At 40.7% G+C, this 24,832-nt stretch overlaps 1 protein-coding gene across 1 annotated transcript in view; it reads right to left on the minus strand.

The window, feature by feature from the left end:
• The window catches only part of LOC122800356 (guanylate-binding protein 1-like), a 697,264-nt gene that overhangs the window by 536,270 nt on the left and 136,162 nt on the right, over nucleotides 1-24,832 (minus strand). Inside the window, exon 5 of the mRNA XM_044069806.1 lies at nucleotides 20,200-20,387. Within this exon, the coding sequence (XP_043925741.1) occupies nucleotides 20,200-20,387 (188 nt within the window). The remainder of the gene's footprint in view (nucleotides 1-20,199; nucleotides 20,388-24,832) is intronic.

Here is a 24,832-nt window from a genome sequence, read left to right on the forward strand (position 1 = left end):
TTGACTTGCAAACTCAATCTGAGGTAACAGGGAGAGGGGAATTCTTGGTAAGAGTTTTAGCTGAAGAGTTTGTAGCTGACGAGAGCTTGGAAGATGGCCGGCTCAGTTCCGAGGTCGGAACCGATACCCACACGTAATGACTGAATAAGGATCAACTATACAGATGGAATGTTATGGTAAGACATAACTTCTTTTTTTGGGAATGTAATATGTTTTGGTGAGTGTAACAAGTTGGCAGATTTTAAAAATTCCCTACAGAGAACTCTGTAAAGAAATAGTGGGTGAGCATGTGGCTGTAACTAAGAAAACGTTTCTTTAGAGCTGGGACAAAGGATCTGAATTGCCTAGACATAATAAGTCCTTATTACATTTAATAATGTTGGCTTTCCAAAAAAGCAATTACTAGAAAATAGATATCAAAGTCTAAACCAACTGTATTTGAAGTATTGAATATTAGAAAAGAGATGAAAGAACTGGAAGATGGATCTTAGCAAAAGGAAGGAACACATTACATAGAAATAAATGGAAAGTGTGTGAACAATACATGCATAATAATGTTTATGAGGAGGAGGAGCAAGGTTTAAGAGAAGGCTGGAATTCAGCAATTTATGTAATGCTGGACCAATGAGAATTACAAAAAAAAAAAAAAAAAAAAAAGATGGACAGAGACAATATGTAGTGCATAATGTATGTAAAATGTTAATATGGTTTGTTTTCTTTTTTGTTAATGCATGATTGGAAGTTGTCCTATCTTGTCTTCATTCTTCACTGATGGGTGCAAACTGATCCTTGGTTCCAACTCGGCTAAATATTAAAGCTCAAGGTCTTCAACCAGCTTGTGGCTAACTCCCTATCTCATGATGCACTGGTGCTTTTCCTAGATCTCATTCACCTCTGAAACAAATCAGGTGTATCACCAGCTGTAACTAAGTGTCTTACTGTTTTTGATCATTTTCTTAGAGTTTTGCATGCAAACTTTTAAATTTAAAATTTGTTGTAACTTTAGAGCAGTTACTTAACAGCGTTTTATCATTCTTCACTTTGCTATTTTAAGTGTGGCTTTTAAATACATTGGCCATTTCTTGTTAGGCCTATTGTTCTCCCTATTCCACTATAGCCGTTTGTCTTTCTGGTTACTTACATATATTCATAATTATTATAGTGTGCTTTCATCTAACCATTTAGAGTCGGTATTTTTTTTTAGTAGATTACTCTACCTTTTGTGTGGACTTACATAGTAGTTTAAGGTAGCTTCTAGATCTTTCTATAATGCCTAGAGTTTGCATGTCTACTTAGTTAAATAGTAGTCTTACATTTTCTTTAAGAAGTACTTGTTAATTATTAATTGGATAGAACCTGTTTCAGTTAGAAGGCTCTTTTCCTTTGTGTGTGTGTGTGTGTGTGTGTGTGTGTGTGTGTGTGTGTGTGTGTTATTTCTTGGATAGGCTTCCTTTGGTATTTTGCCTGTTTGAAGTAGGTTTGCTATTTGGCCTGTTTGAAGTAGGTTTGACTCATAAAGAAATTGGTTATAACTGATAACTTTTTTTACCCAGTCGGTACGGTTTTGTTTCAAAAGGCTGTTATTATTATTATGTTATTATATATAATTATTATTATTATGTTTTTAGTTCCTGTTACTGATCCATTGCCTTATTAGGGAGGAGGGAAGTTTCTTTGCTTACCAGTGGGAGTGGGAAGCACTGAGCAGCCTTTCTGTCCGATTTGGTGAAGTTTCAGCCAGAAACTAGTAGTCCATTGGTCGTTTTGGGCCAATTCCTAGCTCCTTTCAGCCCCCTGCTATAAAACACGCTAAACACGCGTTTTTCCAGCTTGTACCAACTCAGCACAGATCCTCGTGGTGGCCTGCAGAGTGATCCAAGCAGCAGAGAGCTAAAAAGAGTGACTTTCTACCAGATATAAGTATTTTTGTGGCTTTCCCACTGTTATTTAAGCTAGCGACTGCACTTCGCCTGTTTTACTGCTACTTTAAGTGATTTCTGCATTTTACACTGTTTATTGCACTTTAAGTTACTAATTGTTGCAAATTGTTTCTGTAGGCTACACACTAAAGTGCTAGCCGATTTACAGCATTTATAGCATTTACTGTCTGTTTTTTCCTTGTCTCTGTAATAAAACAAAAAAAATCTCTTGTTTTCCTGCCTTACTGAACTAGAGTAGTCCAGTTTCAGAGTTGCTGATCCCTGGGCTTTGTTTTTAGTTCCTGTTACTGATTCATTGCCTTATTAGGAGGAGGAAGTTTCTTTGCTTACCAGTGGGAGTGGGAAGCACTGAGCAGCCTTTCTGTCCGATTTGGTGAAGTTTCAGCCAGAAACTAGTAGTCCATTGGTTGTTTTGGGCCAATTCCTAGCTCCTTTCAGCCCCTGCTATAAAACACGCTAAACACGTTTTCCAGCTTGTACCAACTCAGCACAGATCCTCGTGGTGGCCTGCAGAGTGATCCAAGCAGCAGAGAGCTAAAAGAGTGACTTTCTACCAGATATAAGTATTTTTGTGGCTTTCCCACTGTTATTTAAGCTAGCAACTGCATTTCGCCTGTTTTATTGCTACTTTAAGTGATTTCTGCATTTTACACTGTTTATTGCACTTTAAGTTACTAATTGTTGCAAATTGTTTCTGTAGGCTACACACTAAAGTGCGCTAGCCGATTTACAGCAATTACTGTCTGTTTTTTCCTTGTCTCTGTAATAAAACAAAAAAATCTCTTGTTTCCTCCCTTACTGAACTAGAGTAGTCCAGTTTCAGAGTTGCTGATCCCTGGGCTTTGTTTTTAGTTCCTGTTACTGATCCATTGCCTTATTAGGAAGGAGGGAAGTTTCTTTGCTTACCAGTGGGAGTGGGAAGCACTGAGCGGCCTTTTTGTCTGATTTGGTGAAGTTTCAGCCAGAAACTAGTAGTCCATTGGTCGTTTTGGGCCAATTCCTAGCTCCCTTCAGCCCCCTGCTATAAAACACGCTAGTTACCACTGTTGCACACAAGAGCAGCGGCGGTTAAACAAGGTTAAACTATTTGGGCCATCTAAATTCCACTCTTCCAATTTTCCCTTAAAACTACCTTCCTCGAGCTGTACTGCTGATCTAACCAGCATATCCTATAACTGAAAAGTTCATCTCTACTTGATTCCCACGTAGACTATTCTCTATCTGTAAAGCCTAGCACTTACTCCTACAGTACTTGCACCTTGATAAAGCACTCTTATTATAGATAGTACCCCACCAGCCTAAAACCCACTTCCCCCGGAGTCCTTTGAAAGTCTCTTTATCTACTACTTCTAGTATGTCGAGGGATCAGTTGCTAGTGTCCTCCAGCTCAACTGGTGAACCTGGGAATATTGAGGCAATGTTACAACTGCCTCATGTACACAGACAATCCTCTCCTTCTCCCACAAAACACAAATACATGCGAGATGCAACTATACGGCCAAACTGGAGGCTGAGCTCTCTCAACATAGGACTGGCAAGACCAGACAGGAGGAGAAGGTAACCACACACAATACATACCCAGTCACACATGGTACCATCACAACTTCAAATCATACACATACTCACACAAAGACATACTCGAGGCTCTGATCAAAAATTTACCAAAACAGCAGAGGCCACCAAAGCAGACACCCAAACAACTACCACCTCACGACCCAACACATGCAACACATAGACCACACAGTCAGAGTGTCAAACAGTCACAGCCCTTAAGGCCAAACAAAATGCCAGACACACTTGTCATTGGTGATTCCATAGTCAGACACACTGACGTCCCGCTCACCAGACTGAGTAAAGAGAAGGTCACAGTAAGCTGCCTGTCAGGCGCTAGAATCCGCCACATAACGCAAGCACTCAGGTCTCTCAACAGCAGGTACAAGTACGACTCAGTCATTGTCCACGCTGGTGTCAACGACCTGAGACGCACCTCCTTGGACTACATGAAAAGGGACATCGAGGAGCTCTCTGATTATGTAGCCCAGGCAGGTATGACCCTGACCTTGAGCAGTATCCTACCTTCACCTAGAATGATGCCACAATACAGTGATAAGATGATCAGCTTTAATAATTGGCTTAAATTCTGGTGTCATTCAAAGGGGATCCAATGTCTGTCTGCCTGGGATGACATGCTGGACAAGCCACGCTGCTTCGCAAGGGACGGCTTGCACCTGTCACCCCTGGGCTTCCGGATATTGGCAAAGGCTCTTGCCACCCCATAGTGCCTTTTTAGGCAAGGCTCAAATTCTAAACCTACCACCCTAGAACACCAAAAGGAAAAAACTAAGGGTAATGCTGCTCAATGCCAGAAGTCTCAATCTCAAGATGCACGACTCGAGGCCCTTCTCAATATGGAGAACATCGATGTCTGTGCTGTGACAGAAACCTGGTTCAAGGCTCCTGAGAGCACCCCAGCACTAACAGGTTTCACCTCATATCATGCCCGCCCCAAAATCCGGACAACACCAAGAAAGGAGGGGGTGTCCATATTCATAAAGGACACCCACACCTCAAGGTTGGTGGCAACGCATGATGCATCGGAGACCATCCAGGTGCAATTAACCATAGGCAAGACTGCTCTGCAATTTGTAGCATGTTACAGGCCACCCTCTCAAACTCAGGAACCTCACATGGCCTTCCTGAAAACATTGAGGGGATAAATGTATCTCCAAACACCATCATACTAGGTGACTTTAACTACCCTAATATAGACTGGGAACACTACTCAAGCCCGAACACTCTAACCCAAAGATTCCTGGAGTTCATAAACTCAAATGCCATGGAACAACTAGTCACCATCCCCACAAGAGGAGAAAACATACTTGATCTCATCATCACGAACATGGGATCAAAATGTTCAACACCGAAGTATACCCCTCACTGGTGAGATCAGATCATAAACTAATCTCGCTGGAGGTCCTCATCCCCCCACCTGAAACAAAAAGACCACAGTGAAAAACTTCTCAAAAGCCGATTTCACACTTCTAAAAACTAGTGTGGTCTCCTTTAAGGCCCCTGAGCCAGTGGTAAACATTACTCAAACCGCTGAATCACTTACAAATGCCTTCTACCAGCACCTACAGGACTGCATGGATCAGGCAATCCCAAACAAAACTAAGACTCTCTGTACCAAAGGCAAGCGTCCAGTCTGGTGGACCCCAGCCATAAACAAGCTCTACAACAAAAGGAGGAAGCTACTACAAGATAGAGCAAAATCCTTGAAAGGTAAGACACCTTTGATCATTATAAGTAAAAACTAAGAGCTCTCATAAAATCATCCAAGGCAAATTTTGAGAGAAAAATCGCCAAGGACTCTAAAGAGAATCATAAGGCCTTCTTTAGCTATGTTAGAAACCTAGGAGGAAACTCCCAGATATGCTCAGAATTAGTTCAAAATGATGTGAAAATTACTGAACCTACACACATTGCCAACATACTGGCTGACAGGTTCAGTGCAAACTTCTCCCCTCCCCAAAAGGAGAGATATCTATTCCAGAGGATTGTAGCCCCCAAACACCTCCCACGCCCAGGTGACAACTGCCCTCACTAAGGCAAAACACAGCATCCATGGGACCGATGGTGTCCCCGGCTGTGTGCTTCATGAACTTAATGATGAATTAAACCCACAGTTAGGACAGTTGTTTAATCTTAGCCTCTCCTCAGCATACGTACTCATGGAGTGGCGCACGGCGACTGTGGTCCCACTTCATAAGGGCGGTGCCTCCACAGACCCTGGAAATTACCGCCCCATTAGCTTGACAAGCCTTATCTGCAAAGCCATGGAGAGGATCATAATGGAACTCATAAATAAAGACATAGGGAACTTGCAGACTTTGGATCCAACTCAGTTTGGCTTTGTCAAAGGCAGATCCTGCCTCTTAAACTTGGTTGACTTTTCGAGACAGTCACCAAGGCCATTGATGAGGGAAAGGCAGTCCATACAGCCTACCTCGACCTGGCAAAGGCCTTCGACACAATACCCCACTCAGGTATCATCGAAAACTCATCAGCTTGAATGTAAACCCATACATCACAAGATGGGTTGCAAACTGGCTAAGTGACAGAACCCACAGGGTCAGAGTTGCTGGAGCCATGTCAGACTCAAAGCCTGTCACAAGTGGTGTCCCACAGGGCTCAGTCCTGGGTCCACTCTTGTTCGGCATCTACTTTTCTGAAGTACAAGCAAACACAGGAGGGTTATGGCTGACAAAGTTTGCAGATGACTGCAAACTGGGTGCCATAGTCGAAAACACATCTGACACAGATATCCTCCAGAAGGGCCTCACAGAAATGGATAACTGGTGCCAGAGCCATGGCCTAAAGTTAAACGCCAAAAATGCATAGTCATACCCTTTGGGAAAAACAAGGCTACCCCTAGCTACCATATAGGTGGCAATCCACTGAGCACAGAAAAGTCATCAGAGATCTGGGGACCCAGGTTGACAGTAGCCTCGCTTGACACTCATGTTGCTAAAGTAGTTAGGAAAACCTTCTATATCACCCACCTGATCATGAAGGGATTCACATCTAGATCAAGGGAGGTCATCGTCCCCTGTACTCATCACTTATTAGACCTATGATTGAGTACAATGCCCGCTCGAATGTATCTGACCAGACACCTGCTGCAGCTTGAAAGGCCCCAAAAGTTCCTCACCAAAAGGATAAAGGGTCTCAAAATATGTCTTATGCTGCCCGACTGAAAGAACTCCAGCTCTATTCAGTCTCATACCGCTTGCTCAGAGGTGACCTGTGCCTGACATATAAGGCCATGTCAAACCCAGATTTGATGAATATGCTTCACCTCAAAAATCTAGATCCCTCAGAACCACAAGGGCGGAGACTTAAACCTTGGCACGGTTATAAATAGAACGTGCTGGAGGGACAGATTCATCACCCAGAGACTCCCTATGCTGTGGAACAAAATCCCGGTACATGTGAGGCAGAGCACCTCTCTGGTCTTGTTCAAGAGGAATCTTGACCAATGGATGGGAGATTGCAGATATACCCCAGGGATTACTTCAGCAGCAATTTATGTAATGCTGGACCAATGAGAATTACAAAAAAAAAAAAAAAAGATGGACAGAGACAATATGTAGTGCATAATGTATGTAAAATGTTAATATGGTTTGTTTTCTTTTTTGTTAATGCATGATTAGTTGTCCTATCTTGTCTTCATTCTTCACTGAAGGGTGCAAACTGATCCTTGGTTCCAACTCGGCTAAATATTAAAGCTGAAGGTCTTCAACCAGCTTGTGGCTAATTCCCTATCTCATGATGCACTGGTGCTTTTCCTAGATCTCATTCACCTCTGAAACAAATCAGGTGTATCACCAGCTGTAACTAAGTGTCTTACTGTTTTTGATCATTTTCTTAGAGTTTTGCATAATTTAAAATTTGTTGTAACTTTAGAGCAGTTACTTAACAGCGTTTTATCATTCTTCACTTTGCTATTTTAAGTGTTGCTTTTAAATACATTGGCCATTTCTTGTTAGGCCTATTGTTCTCCCTATTCCACTATTGCCGTTTGTCTTTCTGGTTACTTACATATATTCATAATTATTATAGTGTGCTTTCATCTAACCATTTAGAGTCGGTATTTTTTTTTTTTAGTAGATTACTCTACCTTTTGTGTGGACTTACATAGCAGTTTAAGGTAGCTTCTAGATCTTTCTATAATGCCTAGAGTTTGCATGTCTACTTAGTTAAATAGTAGTCTTACATTTTCTTTAAGAAGTACTAGTTAATTATTAATTGGATAGAACCTGTTTCAGTTAGAAGGCTCTTTTCCTTTGTGTGTGTGTGTGTGTGTGTGTGTGTGTGTGTGTGTGTGTGTGTGTGTGTGTGTGTTATTTCTTGGATAGGCTTCCTTTGGTATTTTGCCTGTTTGAAGTAGGTTTGCTATTTGGCCTGTTTGAAGTAGGTTTGACTCATAAAGAAATTGGTTATAACTGATAACGGTTTTGTTTCAAAAGGCTGTTATTATTGCTAAATCTTGTATGATGTCTAAACAAGGCAAGGATGTTAAACCTTCGGGTTTTAAAAAATGCCCAGAATGTGGACAGAAAATGTCTATTACAGATGAACGTACAGAATGTGTCTATTGTTTAGGACCTCACCATTTGCAGGAAAATTGTGCTATATGCCACTCATTCAGTGCCAGAGTTCTTCAAGAAAGGAAGAACAAACTTATACTGAGGGGTCTACTGAAATCTTCTTTACAGGAGGAACTGGGCAAAGGTCAAAGTCCCCAGAAAAAGTCATCCTGTCCAAGACCTGACAAAACTGGTAAAAATACATCATCCACTTCTGAGGTTTCGGAGCCATTGAGAAAGTCTCCAACCTCATTAAAATTGGTAACATCAAAAAGACCTTTGACCTCAGCTCCACTGGTTTCAGAGCTGATGGTCTCAACAAGTAAGGAGCCGGTCCCCTGTCCTGCAGTCAGTATCTCATGTACTGAAATCTCCTATACTGCAGTCAAGAGCTTCTCCAGCCCCTTCCTCTTGATCCTTGAGAAGCTTGTCTGATTTTGATGTGGATCATGTGGTGCAGAAGCTTTTGATGACATCGGTGTTGGCCAAACTTCTATCAGAACTAACCCTCGCGGCTTCGATTCCAACCAAAACCCATCCACCTGCCACTATTCCTCCTCTGACCACACTCAAGGTTTCGGAGCTGGAATGCTCGGAACTGATGATAGTAGAGCTGACGCTACTGAGAACTGTTACAGGATCTTCAGTTCTGACTGCTCAGACTACTTCGGTGCCAATCAAAAGGTCTAGGAGCCGACACTCTCTGGCAGGCTCCGGGAAGAGAGTCAGCCTGAATTTTGGGATTCAACCTTGCCTCTCAGGGCCTCGCGGGTGAGTTTGGCTCCTATCTCTGGCTCGGAGCCCACTGCCTTGGTGCTGAGGGAATCTGCTGTTTCTTCGGATCTAGTGGTTCCCTCACATTGAGACTGAAGAGCTTTTGATGCCATGAGGAGAGCATTGCTCCCATAGACAACCACTTCATCAGGCCTAGCAGTTCCTTCTCCAAAAGCACCATTGTCTGCCTCAGCATAACTGACTCCACAAAAGAGTAGAGACCCAGAGCCTCAAGATGCCTCAATGGGTGAGCCCTTCTCTTCTGAAACCTCTCCAGAAAGTTCCACTAAAGAGGTTCCTCGGAAGAGGCTGTGCAAGAGGAAGCATTTGGACTCCCCTCAGGAATCTGTCACCTCAGACACAGACTTCGATGATGCCGAAGGGTCCCCACAGTCACCCTCAGAAGATGTCTGCTTTGAGGACATCTTAGAGGTCCTCAAACAGAGAGGTGGCTGGCAGCCCATCAACCCTACTGAAGAGGAGTCTGTTTACCAGAGGGCTTTTGAGTCTCAACCCTCTACCACTTGGGTGTCTCCACCTTTTGATGAACTCATGGATCTGGTTTCTCAGAAGGCAAGGGAGTCTCCAGACACAGTGGAACCTGTCCCTAGAATGCCTAATAAATTTATCACGTCTTCACAAAATAAGTCTTTTCTTACTAAATGAGTCCCTGTTGATGCCACAGTGGTGGCGGCGGCCACCAAAGAGGAGTTAACTGAGATTTCCACATCTGTTCATCTGCCAAACAAAGATTAGAGAGTGATGGACAGATATGGAAAGTGCATGTTTTCTTCAGTGACCTTTACACTCAGGTCACTGAATTACCTTACCCACTTTACTAGATTGCAAAGATATCTCCAAAAAGAGCTGGGATATAATCTCCAGGGTTCAGTAGCTGCAGGGATTACAGATAAAATATCCTCCCAGCTCTCCACCCTTAATTCCTTGGTAAACTCATCCATGCGTCTGGTATCTTACGCTGCTGATGGAGTGAGCAGGGCAGCAGGTACAGGAATTGCCTTTAGGAGACATTCCTGGATGCACTTGTTTTCATTTGCGGAGCCCTTCAAGTCATCCTTCATCAACACCCCCTCTGATGGCTCATCTCCTTTCAGGCCCAAAGTGAAAGAAACACTCACCAGAGTTGTGAATAAGAGGGAAAGACTCTTTCTGCCATTGGAGTCCGTTTTTCCACCCCTTCTAGACCTTATCCCAAAGGTCAAAAGGGAGGAAAAATGTGGTTTCAGAAAACACACAGAGCCTTTCCAGACACACGTGCTGAATCTCTTTCAAGGGGGGATCTGCAGAATCAGGGTGACAGAAAGCAGCTCTTTAGGAAGCCCTATCAGTGCTCCTGAAAGGAGGTCTGTCTGTCCATCTCTGGAGGCAGTCGGGGGATGCTTATCTTTACCTAGACGCTTGGCTAAAAATAACAAAAGACAACTAGGTACAAAGTATAATATCCAGAGGTTACTCTATATCCTTTTCTGCCCCATCTCCCTTGATAAAAAAGATTCCAGATGTTCCACCCAATCACAGGAATCAAGCAACGATAGAAATTCAAAAGTTGCTAGAGAAAAAAAGTCATCCAGCCTGTCCCCACAGACCAAATAGGATCTAGAACTTACTCAAGGTTCTTTTTAGTTCCAAAGAAGACAGGGGACTGAAAGCCCATTCTGGATCTCAGCATACTAAACAAATCTATAAAAAAGGCAAAGTTCCGGATGGTCACTCTACAGCCGATACTTCCTTTTCTAGGAAAAGACAATTGGATGTGCTCAATATATCTCCAAAATGCATACTACCATATAAAAATGGACTGGTCATCCAGGGATCATCTGCACTTTTTGCTGGGGGCCAGTCACAATAGTTTTGAGCTCTGTCCTTTGGTCTCACTATGGTCCCTAGAGTGCTCACCAAATTCATGGCAGTAGTCACAGCTCACCTGAGATGTTTAGGATTTTGGGTGTTTCCATACCTAGACGACTGGCTCCTAACTGCCACCACCAGGCATCAACTCATTCAAGCAAGAGACACCATTCTGAATCTATGCTGTCAGTTGGGGATTACCATAAATTTAGAAAAAATTGCCTTATTGCCATCACAACACACCATTTTTATTGGAGCAGATCTTGACACCACCACAATGACCTTGAAACTCCCATCAGACAGAATTTATGCTCTTCAACAACAGCTTTGGTCCTCCTCTCAAAAACAAAAGCCCCAGCTTTGACAGTTCTCAAGTTACTGGGAACAATGGCAGTAGCTATCATTGCAGCTCCACTGGGTCAAATGCATATGAAGATACTACAATGGCTCCTTTTCACTCAGTGGACCTTTCAAGAATTTCCAGGGTCACATCAAATAATAATCACAGATTCCTGCAGAAAAGATCTTCAGTGGTGGCTAACATCAGATCATGTGATGATAGGTCGTCCATTTGCCCTACCTGACCCTGTAGCCATAGTGACCACAGACGCTTCCCTGATAGGGTGGGGGGGGTCATTATCAGGGAAGAACAGCCCTAGGCACATGGAAGGATCATGGGGACCACCTGCATATCAGTGTCATAGAGATGAGAGTGGTACTTCTAGCATTGCAGTCCTTTCAAGACTCTCTCCCTCTAGGGACTATTGCAATCCAGACAGGCAACTTGTCAGTAGTCTGATACATAAACAAAAAAGGAGGAACCAAATCTTACCCCCTATGTCAAGAGGCCTTGACAGCCTGGCAGTGGGCAACCTCCTCCCAGCACTTTCTGATAGTAATGCACATCCCAGGGAAATCCAACATGATAGCAAACAAACTAAGCAGGGCAATTTTTTTGCCTTATGAGTGGTTCCTGAAGAAAGAACCACTCATAACACAAGCTGACCTCCACTCACTTACTCAAAAAACTTTTACCACCATTGAACAATGGTTCTCCAATCACTGCCTTCTCTTAAACCCTAAGAAAACTAAACTTCTCCTCTTTTCACCCACACACCTGTCTCCCCCTATTAGTTTCACACTCACGTCTAACAATGGCACCCTTATCTCTCCCGACCAAACAACCAAACTTTTAGGAGTTACCATTGACAACTTACTCAAATTTGATGTACATATAAACTCTATCATAAAAGCAACTAATAGAAAATTAGGTTCTCTCTACAGAATCAAATCTTTCTTAACACCTGAAGCAAGAACTACCATAGCCAGAACATATCTTCTCTCTACTCTACTATATGCATCCCCCATTTACACTAATCTTTCTAAACATAACATCAATAGGCTTACAACAGCCTACTACAACATTGCCAAATTTGCCACTGCCTCTCCATATAAAACACATCACTGCCTAAACCTCCATAACCTAGGATGGCTTGAGTTACCTCACCTAATTCAATACTACCAACTTACAATTGCCCATAAAGCCCTTCACCACCCAAAAAATATACCTATGCTCTCTACTCTGATAAAACCTTACAATAACCTAAAAACCCTTCGCTCCTCCAATAAATTACTGATTCAAACTTCTCTAGCAAAGAATACAGCAGGTGACTCAATATTTTCCAACTCATTTGGTAAAATTTGGAATCAACTTCCTCCAGACCTTATAGCCCAAACTTCTATCACACTATTTAAAACTCAACTAAAACATTTTCTAACCAATCACTGGCTTTGCCAATTCCCCTAGCTGAACACATACCACCTACCTTCTACTGCATCCTTTGCACTGTCTAATAACTCTATTTCTCCATCTCTCCTTCATTTCTACCTAAGAAATTGACTCTATTAACTACAAACTATTATTTTCTACTCTTTTCTAGCCTTCAAACTACTTAATAACGTATGTCATTATTGTATATATCTGTACTGAAGAGATTTAATATTTTATGAATACTCTTACTGAAAAACTTGCCTAAATGCCTGTTTTACATGTGTCTCTAATTCCCTATGTATTTAGAATACCTGATTTTAGTTGTGTCTTAAACTGCCTATGTACTTTAAATGTACTTTTCTTACTATGCATTAGTGCAGCTTAAACTGCCTATGTACTTGGAATGTACTTTTGTTACTTTGCATTAGATAGTGGAGCTTTTCTCCTCGGGCCTCCACTGAAAATGGACATGTATCCAGCTGGACTAGCCCGGTTAACAAATGTAAAATAAATAAATAAAATAAAATAAAATAAAATAAAATGATATTCTGCAAATGGGGACTGCCTTGCTGCAATCATTTTGCCACATCCACGAACACAAAATGCAATAGCTACTTTGCCCTAATCCCCCCTCCAGGGGATGCCCCAAGGGATGCACTTGTTCATGATTGGCCCCTGGGTCTCCTTTAAACATTCCCTCCTTTGCCATGGATACGCAAAGTTCTACAGAAAGCCAGTGCTTTGGGAAGGACCTTAATTGTAATAGCCCCTTACTGGCCTCGCCAGCTTTGGTTCCCCTTCCTACGGCCTCATCTTCTGGAAGAACCTTAGATTCTGGACCCAGTACCAGATCTTCTGATTCATTCATCAGGGGCTCTTCATCCATCCCTTCAGATCCTCAAATTGAGAGCTTGGCTGCTACAATTCCAAATACAGCCAGGCTACAAAACCTTTCTACAGCAGTTCAACACATACTGATGTCTTCTCAAAAAACATCTACTAGGAAGTTATATCTCAGTAAGTGGAAAAGATTCTTAATATGGGCATTACAAAATCATATTAACCCTTATTCAGCTCTGATATCTTGGAATTTTTGAGAAAACTTTTCAATGAAGGAGCAGCTGCCTCAACTATTCGAGTTCAGTTAGCAGCAATTTTGAATTTCCATTTTGGTGACAAAGTGTCTAATGTCATGTCTCATAGACTTTCAAAGGCCTTTCTAAAAGGTACTATCCATCTGAGACCACCCATTAAACCCCATCTTACACCATGGAATCTAAATTTTGTATTACCACACATACTTCTTCCCCCTTTTGAACCAGCTTCTTCATGTGACCTTAAGTATCTAGCATGGAAGACCATTTTTCTAGTTGTTATAACTTCTGCACGGAGGGTTTCAGAGTTACAAGCTTTATCCATTAAACCCCCATATACATTATTCCACAATGATAAGAGTATCTCTCTGGACAAACCCTTCCTTTTTACCCAAAGTATGTTCAGAAACAAATTTGAATCAGTCTATAGAGTTACCAGTGTTTTTGTCCCTATGTATGGCAATAAGACAAAATACATGCTACACCAGCTTGATGTTCATAGACAGCTTTGCTTCTATTTACACAAAACAAAAGAATTCAGGAAACTGATCAACTTTTTGTCTCCTTTTCAGACTCCAAGAAAGGTGCTCCTGTAGCAAAGACCACCTTATCTAAATGGTTGTCAGATTGCATTCCTTTACTTACAATTCAGTGAACAAACCATAACTGGATAAGATAAAATCTCACTCAAATAGGGGTGTCTCCACTTCCTCAGCCTTTTCTGCCAAACTACCAATAGATACAATTTGTGCAGCAGCCACTTGGTCAAAGCCTCATACCTTTATCAATCATTACAAAGTAGATATGGCCTCTAGGGACAGGGCTTCCTTTGGTTCCACTGTCCTGAAGAATATACTCTTGTGAGCCACCAGAGAAAGATGGTGCAAGGGACGCTATCCCATCATTGAAGAATGAAGGTGAGATAGGACAAGTTCACATAAAGAAGTTATGTACCTACCATAACGTTCCATGTGAGTTGTCTATCTCACCTTCATTGTTTGTATGCCCTCCTACCCCCAACCAGACTCCTAGAGGATCAAGAACCTGATGTTTGGCATGATTGTACTTTGACCTTTTCTAGTGTCCTTATACTATTAAGGCTCATTGGGAATAGAAACATAATTATTTGCAGAAAACAAGATCTGAGTAAGGCACCAGTGCATCATGGGATAGGGAGTTAACCATGAGCTGGTTGAATCCCTCAAGCTTTAGTATTTGGTCAAGTCAGAACCCAGGATCGGTTCCAAACCCATCAGTGAAAAGTGAGGGCGAGATGGACAACTCACATGGAACATTATAGTAGGTACATAACTTATTTTTTGTCTATATGTTATGTAATAATTTAAAAAGGTTATAAACAAAAAGTTAGTCAGCAGCAGGGATCACCCAAGTGGTACATGTGCAGAACATTCAAGGATTTTGCCAAAGGTGCTACCTTCAGGAGCAGATTATGAGGAGTCCTCTTCCTCATCCAAAGTCAGTGTCTAACATTATGAACTCTGTAGGGGAGTCCATATCCTTATTTTGCATGCCCTTTTTCCTCAGGATATTTGGTGGTGGCTGACCGGACTTAGAGGGAACTTGCAACAGTTCCTTGAACCTTTCTACTCTACCCTGTCCTGGAGAATTATGATGAATAGACTGAACTGCTGACAGGGGGGTATCATGGGCTGAAGTAGGTACCAGTAGAAGTTGTGTCACCTGGAAGGGGAGGCTATCATCTTCTCTATAACACTGAAAGCTGACCTCAAATCTATTCGCAATGGGAATCCCAATCCCAGAACTACTGCCTTCTCTACAAAAGATGTAAGCAGTATTGATTAGGGATGCCACAAAATGAAGGATCTGGACATCCTAAAAATGGAAATGGTGCCAATGCATGCTTTGAAGGCCAACGACTCCAACACTGTGAATGTCCTTAACCGAGATGACACTGAGGGTGGTGCTTAAAACCCAGCATCGCACAATCTGTCCTGAGATCCACTCAGTGAAAAAGTCTTTGGTTTGAGTAAACTGGATGCATGGATGTCAGTGCTGAGCAAACAGACTCCTGGAGGTGACATGGCACCGAGGCCACCTGTGCCTCAACTGGGTCTGGGGAAGTAACTAAGTGTGGTAAGGGGGGCCAACTCAATCCATCCTAGAAAATAAACATGGGGGGCTGGGATGACATCCATCTCTAGCTGCACCTTCAGAAATGCCCTCAGCATTGGTTTTCAGTCAGCTTCTGTGGAGATCTGAAACGACCTGACAGATTTTAAAATAATTATAGAAGATGGCCTGTAAGAGAAGAAATGGAAGAGTTCTCTCTCAGAGGAGTGCTTGCTGAACTGTTTAATAGGAGATTTGTCATTTATAACAATAGTCAGAGACCAGAGGTGGATATTTGCACATTTGATGGTACCTGAGAGGCTTGTACTTTCTATAATCAAGGAATTTTGGGGTCTGAAGATACTTATGCTTCCTCTGGTTATCTTTTTCTCTGTTTGTTATCCTTCTCTGTGTCTCTTTTCTTCCCCTGATTGCCTTCAGCAGTGGATAAATTATCCAGAGGTGGAAGTCTCTTTAAGGTTCATTTCTGTGGTCAGCTGTACTATGTATAATGATAAAAGGCTCGGAATGTGCAGCTCACAAAATAATGTTTAATACATCCAAAATGGTCATCCAAAAAAGGTCAAGTGCTTTCGTTCCTTACAATGGGACTTCCTTAGAACCATTTAAACAATTAATCACATGATTTAAATAGTAAAAATCAAACACATGATACAAATCAACCATTAAAACAAATTTGTAAAACAGCAAGTTTATAAATGCATGTTCAAATAGTAAAGCCTAAAAAGCAAACGTCATATGAGGCTCATGTAAAAAAAATCACAACTACAAGATCTGTAAACATAAAAATTAGAATAAGAATACTCTAACCTTCCTAAAAAGTTTAACTCACTATAACTCACTATGAAAACATATATATTACAAATCAATAGCCCTTCTTTTTCTCAAAACTGGTGCAATGGAAATACGGTTATTGATGCATTAAGCCTAAGTTGCCACTGCAATTCACTAATTTCTAATCTGTTTTTCCAATAATCACCTATAAAATTTGGTTTTAACCACTTCAACTATTCCATATAAAAACGTCATAAAGGGGCCACTTCAGAGAGTGTTTCTATAGTGCATTATTAATGTTCTTATGTTCAATTGCATAAATATTTTCATAAATGCATTTATGTAATGATCTCTCTGTCTTCCCAATGTAAAAATGTCCACAACCTTGCTATATACATTAAACCTCTACTGCAACAATTCCCTGTGGTTAATTTAACTTGTTGTGTTGCGTCCCCTACACCTACTTTGTAGTCCTGTAAAATATAATGACATGCACTGCATTTAGTGGTTCCTTTCCCATGAAAGTCAGGCCTTACTAATGGATGTTCTAATGAATATTTCATATTGTGCCCTGTTTTATATACACAAAAATCAGCTTCTCTCCTAAAATAGTAATAAATTAATTGTTAGACTTAAACATCATCCAGTTCCTACATAGTCTATTCTTAATGTCAGGACTTAAACCACCATAATGAACTACCATAGCATTTGAAAGGTTCTTGTCTTTACCATTAGAGTTGTGTATACCAGTTATTATTGTGGCTCCTAAGTAATGGTTTATATCTACAGCTCCAGCCATCTAATACCTCCTCCCCAAGTAACCATACCATGTTAGGGGCGGTACCATCTGTTTATAAACATCGGTATGAGGTTCAGAGCTCTAGCTTGAAATAATGAATGTCTGAGCACAGCCTAGCTTCCCGAATCATTTGCCTCTTAATAATGTTTTTCTTAGTGTGGAAAGGGTGGCAACTCTCAAAATACAGGTACCATTTCAAGAAAGTAGGTTTCTTGTACATTTTAGAACAAAGGTGTTTGTTACTACAGTTCTTGAAAATGGTGATGTCCAGGTAATTAGCAGTTTCTTTACAAATAATATTAGCAAATTTAAAAGAGGGGGAAATATGGTTGATATAATGTACAAATTCATCAATCATATATATCCCTTTCCATAATATGAAAAAATAATCTAAATAACATAAAAAAATGAACCAGTGGTCCTTATATTCAGAGCACTGGTGAGGCAAGAGGGAACAGTCTAAAACCAGTCCTGCTCATAGTTGTACATAGAATGTTTCTGTAGTTGTGAGGCAAGGGTTGGGGACAATGTCATTGTTTTTTACACTCCTCCCAAACCTTAGAGGTCACTATACCTTGTGTTGGGCTGGGGACAGTGTGGTCATTATTTCCTTATCATAAACTTCAGAGAGGTGCATGGAAGGTTGATATAGTTGTGTAGGAGCACTATACTGTCTCTAGAAATAGCAATTTGGAAATATTACTGAAATCAATATTTTTTTTTTCTCATAGATATCTGATGCATGAACAGGTAGCTATTTTTTAGTGGAGAGTAAATAAGCATGCTGTTTATAGCAGTCTCACAGCAAATACATTACGTTCCAGTCTGACATCAGAAGGGTAAACAAAAGGTGGATGTCTTTTGGGGTTGAGGATGAGGAGGCATGCTGTATATAAATATCAGAGGGAATACATGCATTTGAGCGAACAACCTTTTTTTGATCGAGTATAACACCGACTGGAAATGTCGAATCTCACACTGGTGAACGGTCGGAATGTCAAACAAAACACCGAATTCGAAAATTCTGACCACCCTACCACCTAAACAAGTGTTACCATGGGTCAAAAAGGGGGGATAGTTGGCATTTCTCTTACATTGTGTTTGCAATTATGCAAATTCGCTGAACTGCTGTCGCACATTTTCCGATCGGCCATCTACTGGCCGATCAAATGCATGCATTCCTATCAGAGACATTGCTAGGGCAGGGCAATAGGGGCAATTGCCCCAGATGCAAAGTGCAAAGTGCAGGAGGAGCACAATCAACCATCCACACAGTAAAGTCTTATTTTCTTCTCTCTCTTTAATGTCCTTTAAAAGTTTCTGTTTGTTTTTGCTGTTCAATGGAACAGCTGTCTGGAGGGCATGGATCTCAGTAAAATAAGAAGCCATCAGCTTAATAAAGTGAATTTATTTATTTATTTTATTTTATTTTATTTATTTTTGATCGTCACTTGAAAAGCTGAGGGGGTTGGGTGTCAGTTTGTGGTAGCCACACAAGGTACAGTTTGAGCCAGCTACTCTTTTGATAAGTATGACAGCAGCTTCCTGTTTCTCAGCTTTTGTATTATCTTTTGTTTAGTCTCTTCCCACATATCCTTAGCTGCCATAATATAATCTTTTTTTTTTAATCTATACTCCTAAATACTTCATTTTATCATGTCCCCATAAATAAGGGTATTGGTGACCAGTTCATGTGTGGGCACACAGTAATCATTTCAATAATATTTTTCAGATTGCTAGTTCTAGAGACAGTACAGTGCTCCATTACAGCTATAGTGCATGCAGGCTCTGATGAAGAACTTCAGCAAAGGATAGGGGAATGGAATGCAAAATTGAAGGCACATGAGATGAAACTGGGTAGAGATAAAGCAGTTGTAATGGCAGCAAATGGCAAAATCAGAAGAAGGTGAGAACTAAGACATAAGGGGAAATAGCTGAACAACTTAACAGCTTCAAGTATCTAGGAGGGTTGTTTGAGAAGAAGGAAACTCTGAATGAGGACGTCAAAACTAGAATTAGAGGGGCTGTAGCCAACTGCATACAGTGTCAGGTATAGGGTATGACAGAAGAATGCCAAAGAAGCTGAAAAGTAAGGTATATAAAGCCATGGTGTGACTTCAACTTTTCTATGGTACAGTAACCTTGGTAGCAATGGCAGAGCAGTTCAGAAAGCAGGAGGTGATGGAAATGAAGTTCCTGAGATGGGTGGTAGGAAGCACACTGTAGGACAAATGAAGAAATGAAGACATAAGAGTAGAAGCCAAAGTAGCTCCAACTGCAAAGAAAGTGAAATAGATTACAGTGGCTTGGTCATATGTGCAGAAAAGCAGGAGACAAGCTGCTGGAGAAGATTTGGGACAGATGGGAAGAAGGCAAAAGGAAACAAGGGCATCAGCACAGAGATGGCTGGATTGTGTGAGAGAAGACCTGTGACAGTCAGGCAAGAGTGTTGAAGAAGGCAGGAGAGTAGCATTGAATCGAGAAAAATGGCAGCAGTTGACACAACACCCCAACCCCATATAGAAAATTGGAAAAAGGGGGTTGATGATGATGATGATGATATATACACATACAGACACTGATATGCATATAGACATACCTTTCAGCTAAAGTGCCTGCACCCTTGCACATTGCTAAAAAGAAAAAAATATCTCACTCTTAATTGTCTTGTATGAATTAGCATAAGTGAATAACAAAAATGACAGACTTGTAGACAAAAAGACTGTTGCCTGTAATGTAATGGTGAAAATGCTTAAAGTTCTCTTCACCAGGAACTTTCTCTTCTTCTGGTAGCTAATGAATGTAGCTCCTGAATAGTTTAAAAACAGATTCTGTGTGCACATAAGTGCACAGATATTCAACAAGCAAATATTTAAGTGAAGAATACTATAGTGTAATTAGATACAAAATGTGTTACCTTTTCTCACTTTCAGACAGTTTTCCAAATACTCATCAGCAGTAATTGCTTTGTTATCCATTTCCAGGTCCAAAGTAAAATCTCTAATGGTCCACACAAAAGGAGGGAAAATTCTCCCCAAGTCTTCTTTCTCATTTTCTTTTTTCTTTGTTTTTATCTTAATGACATCACTCAGTTTTGTTACAAAGCTAAAATGTAGTTCAGGAATATAGTTTATTCACTTTGGTTACAAGGTAAACAAGAGGAATGTTAGATCCTTTTTAGGAACAACTCATGATTAATGTTTATAATAAATGACTACAACAAAGCATTGAAGAACACACTAGTAAAAAAGACCACCTAGTACCTAATGGCAAGGTAAATTATTCCTTATATCACAAAAGCACATTAGATATAAATGAATTGACTGCAGAATAACCACTGACATGAATCTAAAGAAGAAAACTGTGGATTTTGAACATGTCTTTTTCCATCATAGGAAACAAGAGAATTATCTAGGACAGACATTTTTGATAACCGAAAGCTGTATCACCTATTGTGGGATTTTTTACAGTTAAAGACAGTCGAGTGAATCAGTAGCCTGGATTAATATTTAGGACATGTCACCTGGTGTTCATTTATAAAGGAAAAATGATATGTCACAGAAAAGTAACTTCTTCTTTCGGCTTTTCCCAGTTAGGGGTCACCACAGAGGATCATCTGTCCGCTCATGATTGTCAGTGGAGTTTTACAGTGTCGAGTTGCCAGCCCAGCGCCCAACCTTCCACAGAAGGCACACACATACATGCACACACTCAGACCTAGGGCCAATTTAGAGTATCCAATCCACCTACTGCATGTCTTTGGGATGTGGGAGGAAACCGGAGCACCTGGAGGAAACCCACGCGACCACAGGGAGGACATGCAGACTCCGCACAGAAGGTACCCCAGCTGAGAATCGAACCGGAGAACCTCTTGCTGTGAGGTGGTGTCACAGAAAAGTAACCGTAGAGGTAAAACTTTGCACTGAGAGGTTTCTAACTTGTTCCTGAAACTTTCTTGCTGGTTGATTTTTCATGTATCCTTAAGGCAGACTAATTTATACCCATTAGCACAGGGGAGACATACTCAAGGAATGCAGTTTGCAGCAGACAGAACAGCCATTTTTTTATCCTCCGTTCAGCTACTGGCTGAGACAATGTGATTGAGGGCTGACATTTAGAATTCATAGGTAAATACTAGATAATTAGTCAGCAAACTACTGCATACCTAGCCAATAACTAGAGCTAAGAATCAAACTCTGTACCTTGTGTCTGTGAAGTAGACACTTTAACCATTATGCCAACACTACTAACATTCTAACTTCATGTGATCTCTCAAGAAATCTTTAGCTATCTGTTAGCTAGAAAGAACTGCTAATTAATGTAGAGTGGAGAAACACTAGTTCTTGTGGGGGTTCTTACAGCTGGGGCAGGGAATGCCCAGATAAGCTTGTATCAGTCATGATTTCAAATACTCTTCATAGGTGGCATTTCTCTAGTTGGAGATTATGAAACTGTAAGGTATGAGGGGGTAGTGCAGTTCCTTCTTTGTAAAGGAGCGGTACAGGAACACACACATAAAACATCTGGGGCTTTCTCTGTTACAGAAGTTACTTCTAGCATGTGCACTGTCAATCAAATGAAACAAAATGAAATTAAATACAACTTTGCTAGCTATGTGGAACACTCTAGAAGAGAAATTAATTACACACAACAAATAAAACACTTCGGAAGCAACATGTAAAAGTTTATATATCATGACAACAACAAGACACTACAAGTGATGAATTAATAAATGGTAGTTTAGAAAAATGTGACATCAGAACAGCATTCATGGGATGAGTGTCTATATGTTCAAAAGAAGTACTTTTAATCTTATTTGGAACTACAACAAATTGCCACCATTAGTACAATTAGAAGGCAATAACTTATTTTCAGTTATTATTTAGTATGATACAAGATGGAAGTTTTGTCCAAACAGAAAATATTTTGAGGTCCATATCTCTGAGGTATATCCCTGATCCAGTTAACAATTCATCATATAATGAGCCACGTAGCACTTTGACTATTGTAAAACTGTCTATAAAACATTCCCTGAGACATGAGACTGTCATTCTTTATATAAACAAAAACACTTTCTTCACTGAAGGCACTGAAAAGAAAAAAATTCCAATTCTGAATGCAAACTCAAATGCAACATGGGACAGGGGTTAACAGGGGTTGCCATTACTAACAGGTGACTTTACGCTCAAAGCTGTACCAGTAGAGGGAGTACCTACCGCAGTTATACTTTTTTATGTTGCTTGGATTAGAAGATCATCTAAATAAGGGTAGATATGGATACCTTTAAAGTCTGCAGAATGCTATTATAGTGCTAAACATTTTGTGAACACCCACTGGAGTTGTAAAAATGTTAATGAACAAAGCAGAAAACTGTAAATTAAATCCTAAATCACAAAAATCTTAAGAATGTTCCATGATCTAAATGGATGAGAATGTGAAGATAGGTGTCATTTAGGTCCAAGGTAACCAGAAAGGCTTGTGTAAGTACCATACAAAGAAGACTTTGGAGTATAACATGCTGAATTTTAGAATGTTTAAGACATCTTTCAGGACTGGAAAGTCCAAATTGGGTTTCCAGGTGCCCTGTTTTCTTGAGACAATGGAATAAACTTGGATAAAAGCCTTGTCTTTTTCAGTGGTGTGGGACAAATTCAAAAGAAGATTGGTAAAACTAGATGCTCTTGATTTGGGGGAACCTGAGGAATTCCAGAAGAAATGGTTGAATGCTTCAAGTCAGCTTTTATCCTTTCTGGATTATGTGGCATAGCCATCTGTCTGCTGTTATCAATCTGCTAACTGTCAGGGACCGAGAGAGTTTCCATTAAAGAAAGAAAAGGGGCTGGCTGAGAAGGGTAGGGGAGCACAGATGTTAGTAATTATAAGTTTGGAGAATTGTCAGCTAAAGATCAGCTAGGTCCTTTGAAATCTCATTTATTTTTTCTGTCATTTATTTTACAAGTAATTTTTATTTTTTTGCTGTGCTTTTTGACCTTTGTGAAAGAACAGCCCAGCTTTCAAAGGGTAATTCCTTTGAAATTTTGCAACAATGGAGAGAAAAGATGGTTTAAAATCTTGCATGATTTGTCTGCAGTTTTGTCAAAATTTCAGCAGATGCTGGACTACAGAGATTGCCTTTATTCAAAATGGGATCCATTAACTTAGCCTTGACACCATCATTCAAGGACTGTAATCATAGCCATGACTACCATGTTAAAACACATCCAGTTGCTGCTGCCCCGGAAGAATCAAGAATGTCTGAAAATAGTTTGTTATGTTGTTGAAAACAGACAATGGATGTCTGTGTGTTTGGTTGTTCATGGCACAGAATGAAACAGTAACAGAAGTGTACACTTTCTTCCCGTATCTATCCAAAGCCCTGTTGCCCTTGTCATTAGACAAGGCATCAATAGAAGGCAGGAGTTTAGATCCTTTGACAGATTCAGCTGAAATCACAGCAAGGCGTGAGGAAGGACTTTTGTACATTTATGAGAACTGGGTAATTTATAAAACCTATCCAGCTTTTTAGGAGCAGAAGGCCATGACTCAGGTGTCAAGGAAATAGACAAGAAGGCATCTTGTAAAGCATCCAACAATGAAGCGATGGTTGAAAGCTTAATCCGTGTTTAACAAATCATAATATCTAGTGGAAGTGCTGTATCTTTTTTAACACATTACCACCAAAATGCAGTGCCTCTAAAACTGGGCGGCACAGTGGTGCATTGTTGCCTCACAGCAAGAGGTTCTCTGGTTTGATTCTCAGCTGGGGTGCCTTCTGTGCGGAGTTTGCATGTTCTCCCTGTGTTCGCTTGGGTTTCCTCCGGGTACTCCGGTTTTCTCCCACATTCTAAAGACATGCGTCTGGAGCATTTCTCCCTGGGCCTCCACTGAAAACAAGGTCTGTGGAACTTAGTCAGACTTTCACGGTCAACAAATGTTAAATAAATAAATAAATAAACAAATAAATAAATAAATAAATAAATAAAACAGAGTCAGAAGAAAATGTGTCTTCATCCCCTGACTGGTATCCTGTAGAAGGATGGATCTGTGACGATACATCAAACATTCCACATCTGACTCTGAAGAATCCTCTTCCTCTGAAGTGTCCTTCTTCATTTTCTGAGGAGTAGAAGAAACATTGGAAAGAAATTGGGGAGTAGTCAATGACATAACAGCTATGAAAAGCCCTGGAGAAAAATTATGTCACTTCTATTGTGGATCAGATGGCAAAGTGGTAACATTAGGGGACATGTGTTTTGTTTTCTGCTTCCTCTTTTTAGGAATGTTAGCATATAAAATACAAGTGGGTAAGACTCCTGACATACCTTAATAAGGGCACCTGGGACATCCTCTCAAAAAGGATCTGCAGTATGTCATCTGGATCCTGAGAAATCACAGGCCCTAGTTCCCCTTCTTGGGGTCACCAGCTGTCTAATCAGTCAGATGGGAATGTGCCTGCAACTTGCACCTTATCAGCCTCTGGAGAGGTGACAACACCCGAAAGAGAGTAGATGAAAAGTCTGCAGGCTCATCACGTACCTTGACAAAAACCT

This window comes from Protopterus annectens, chromosome 4.part0, assembly GCF_019279795.1.
Source record: "Protopterus annectens isolate FY-2018-M chromosome 4.part0, PAN1.0, whole genome shotgun sequence".
NCBI classification, from domain to species: domain Eukaryota; kingdom Metazoa; phylum Chordata; order Ceratodontiformes; family Protopteridae; genus Protopterus; species Protopterus annectens.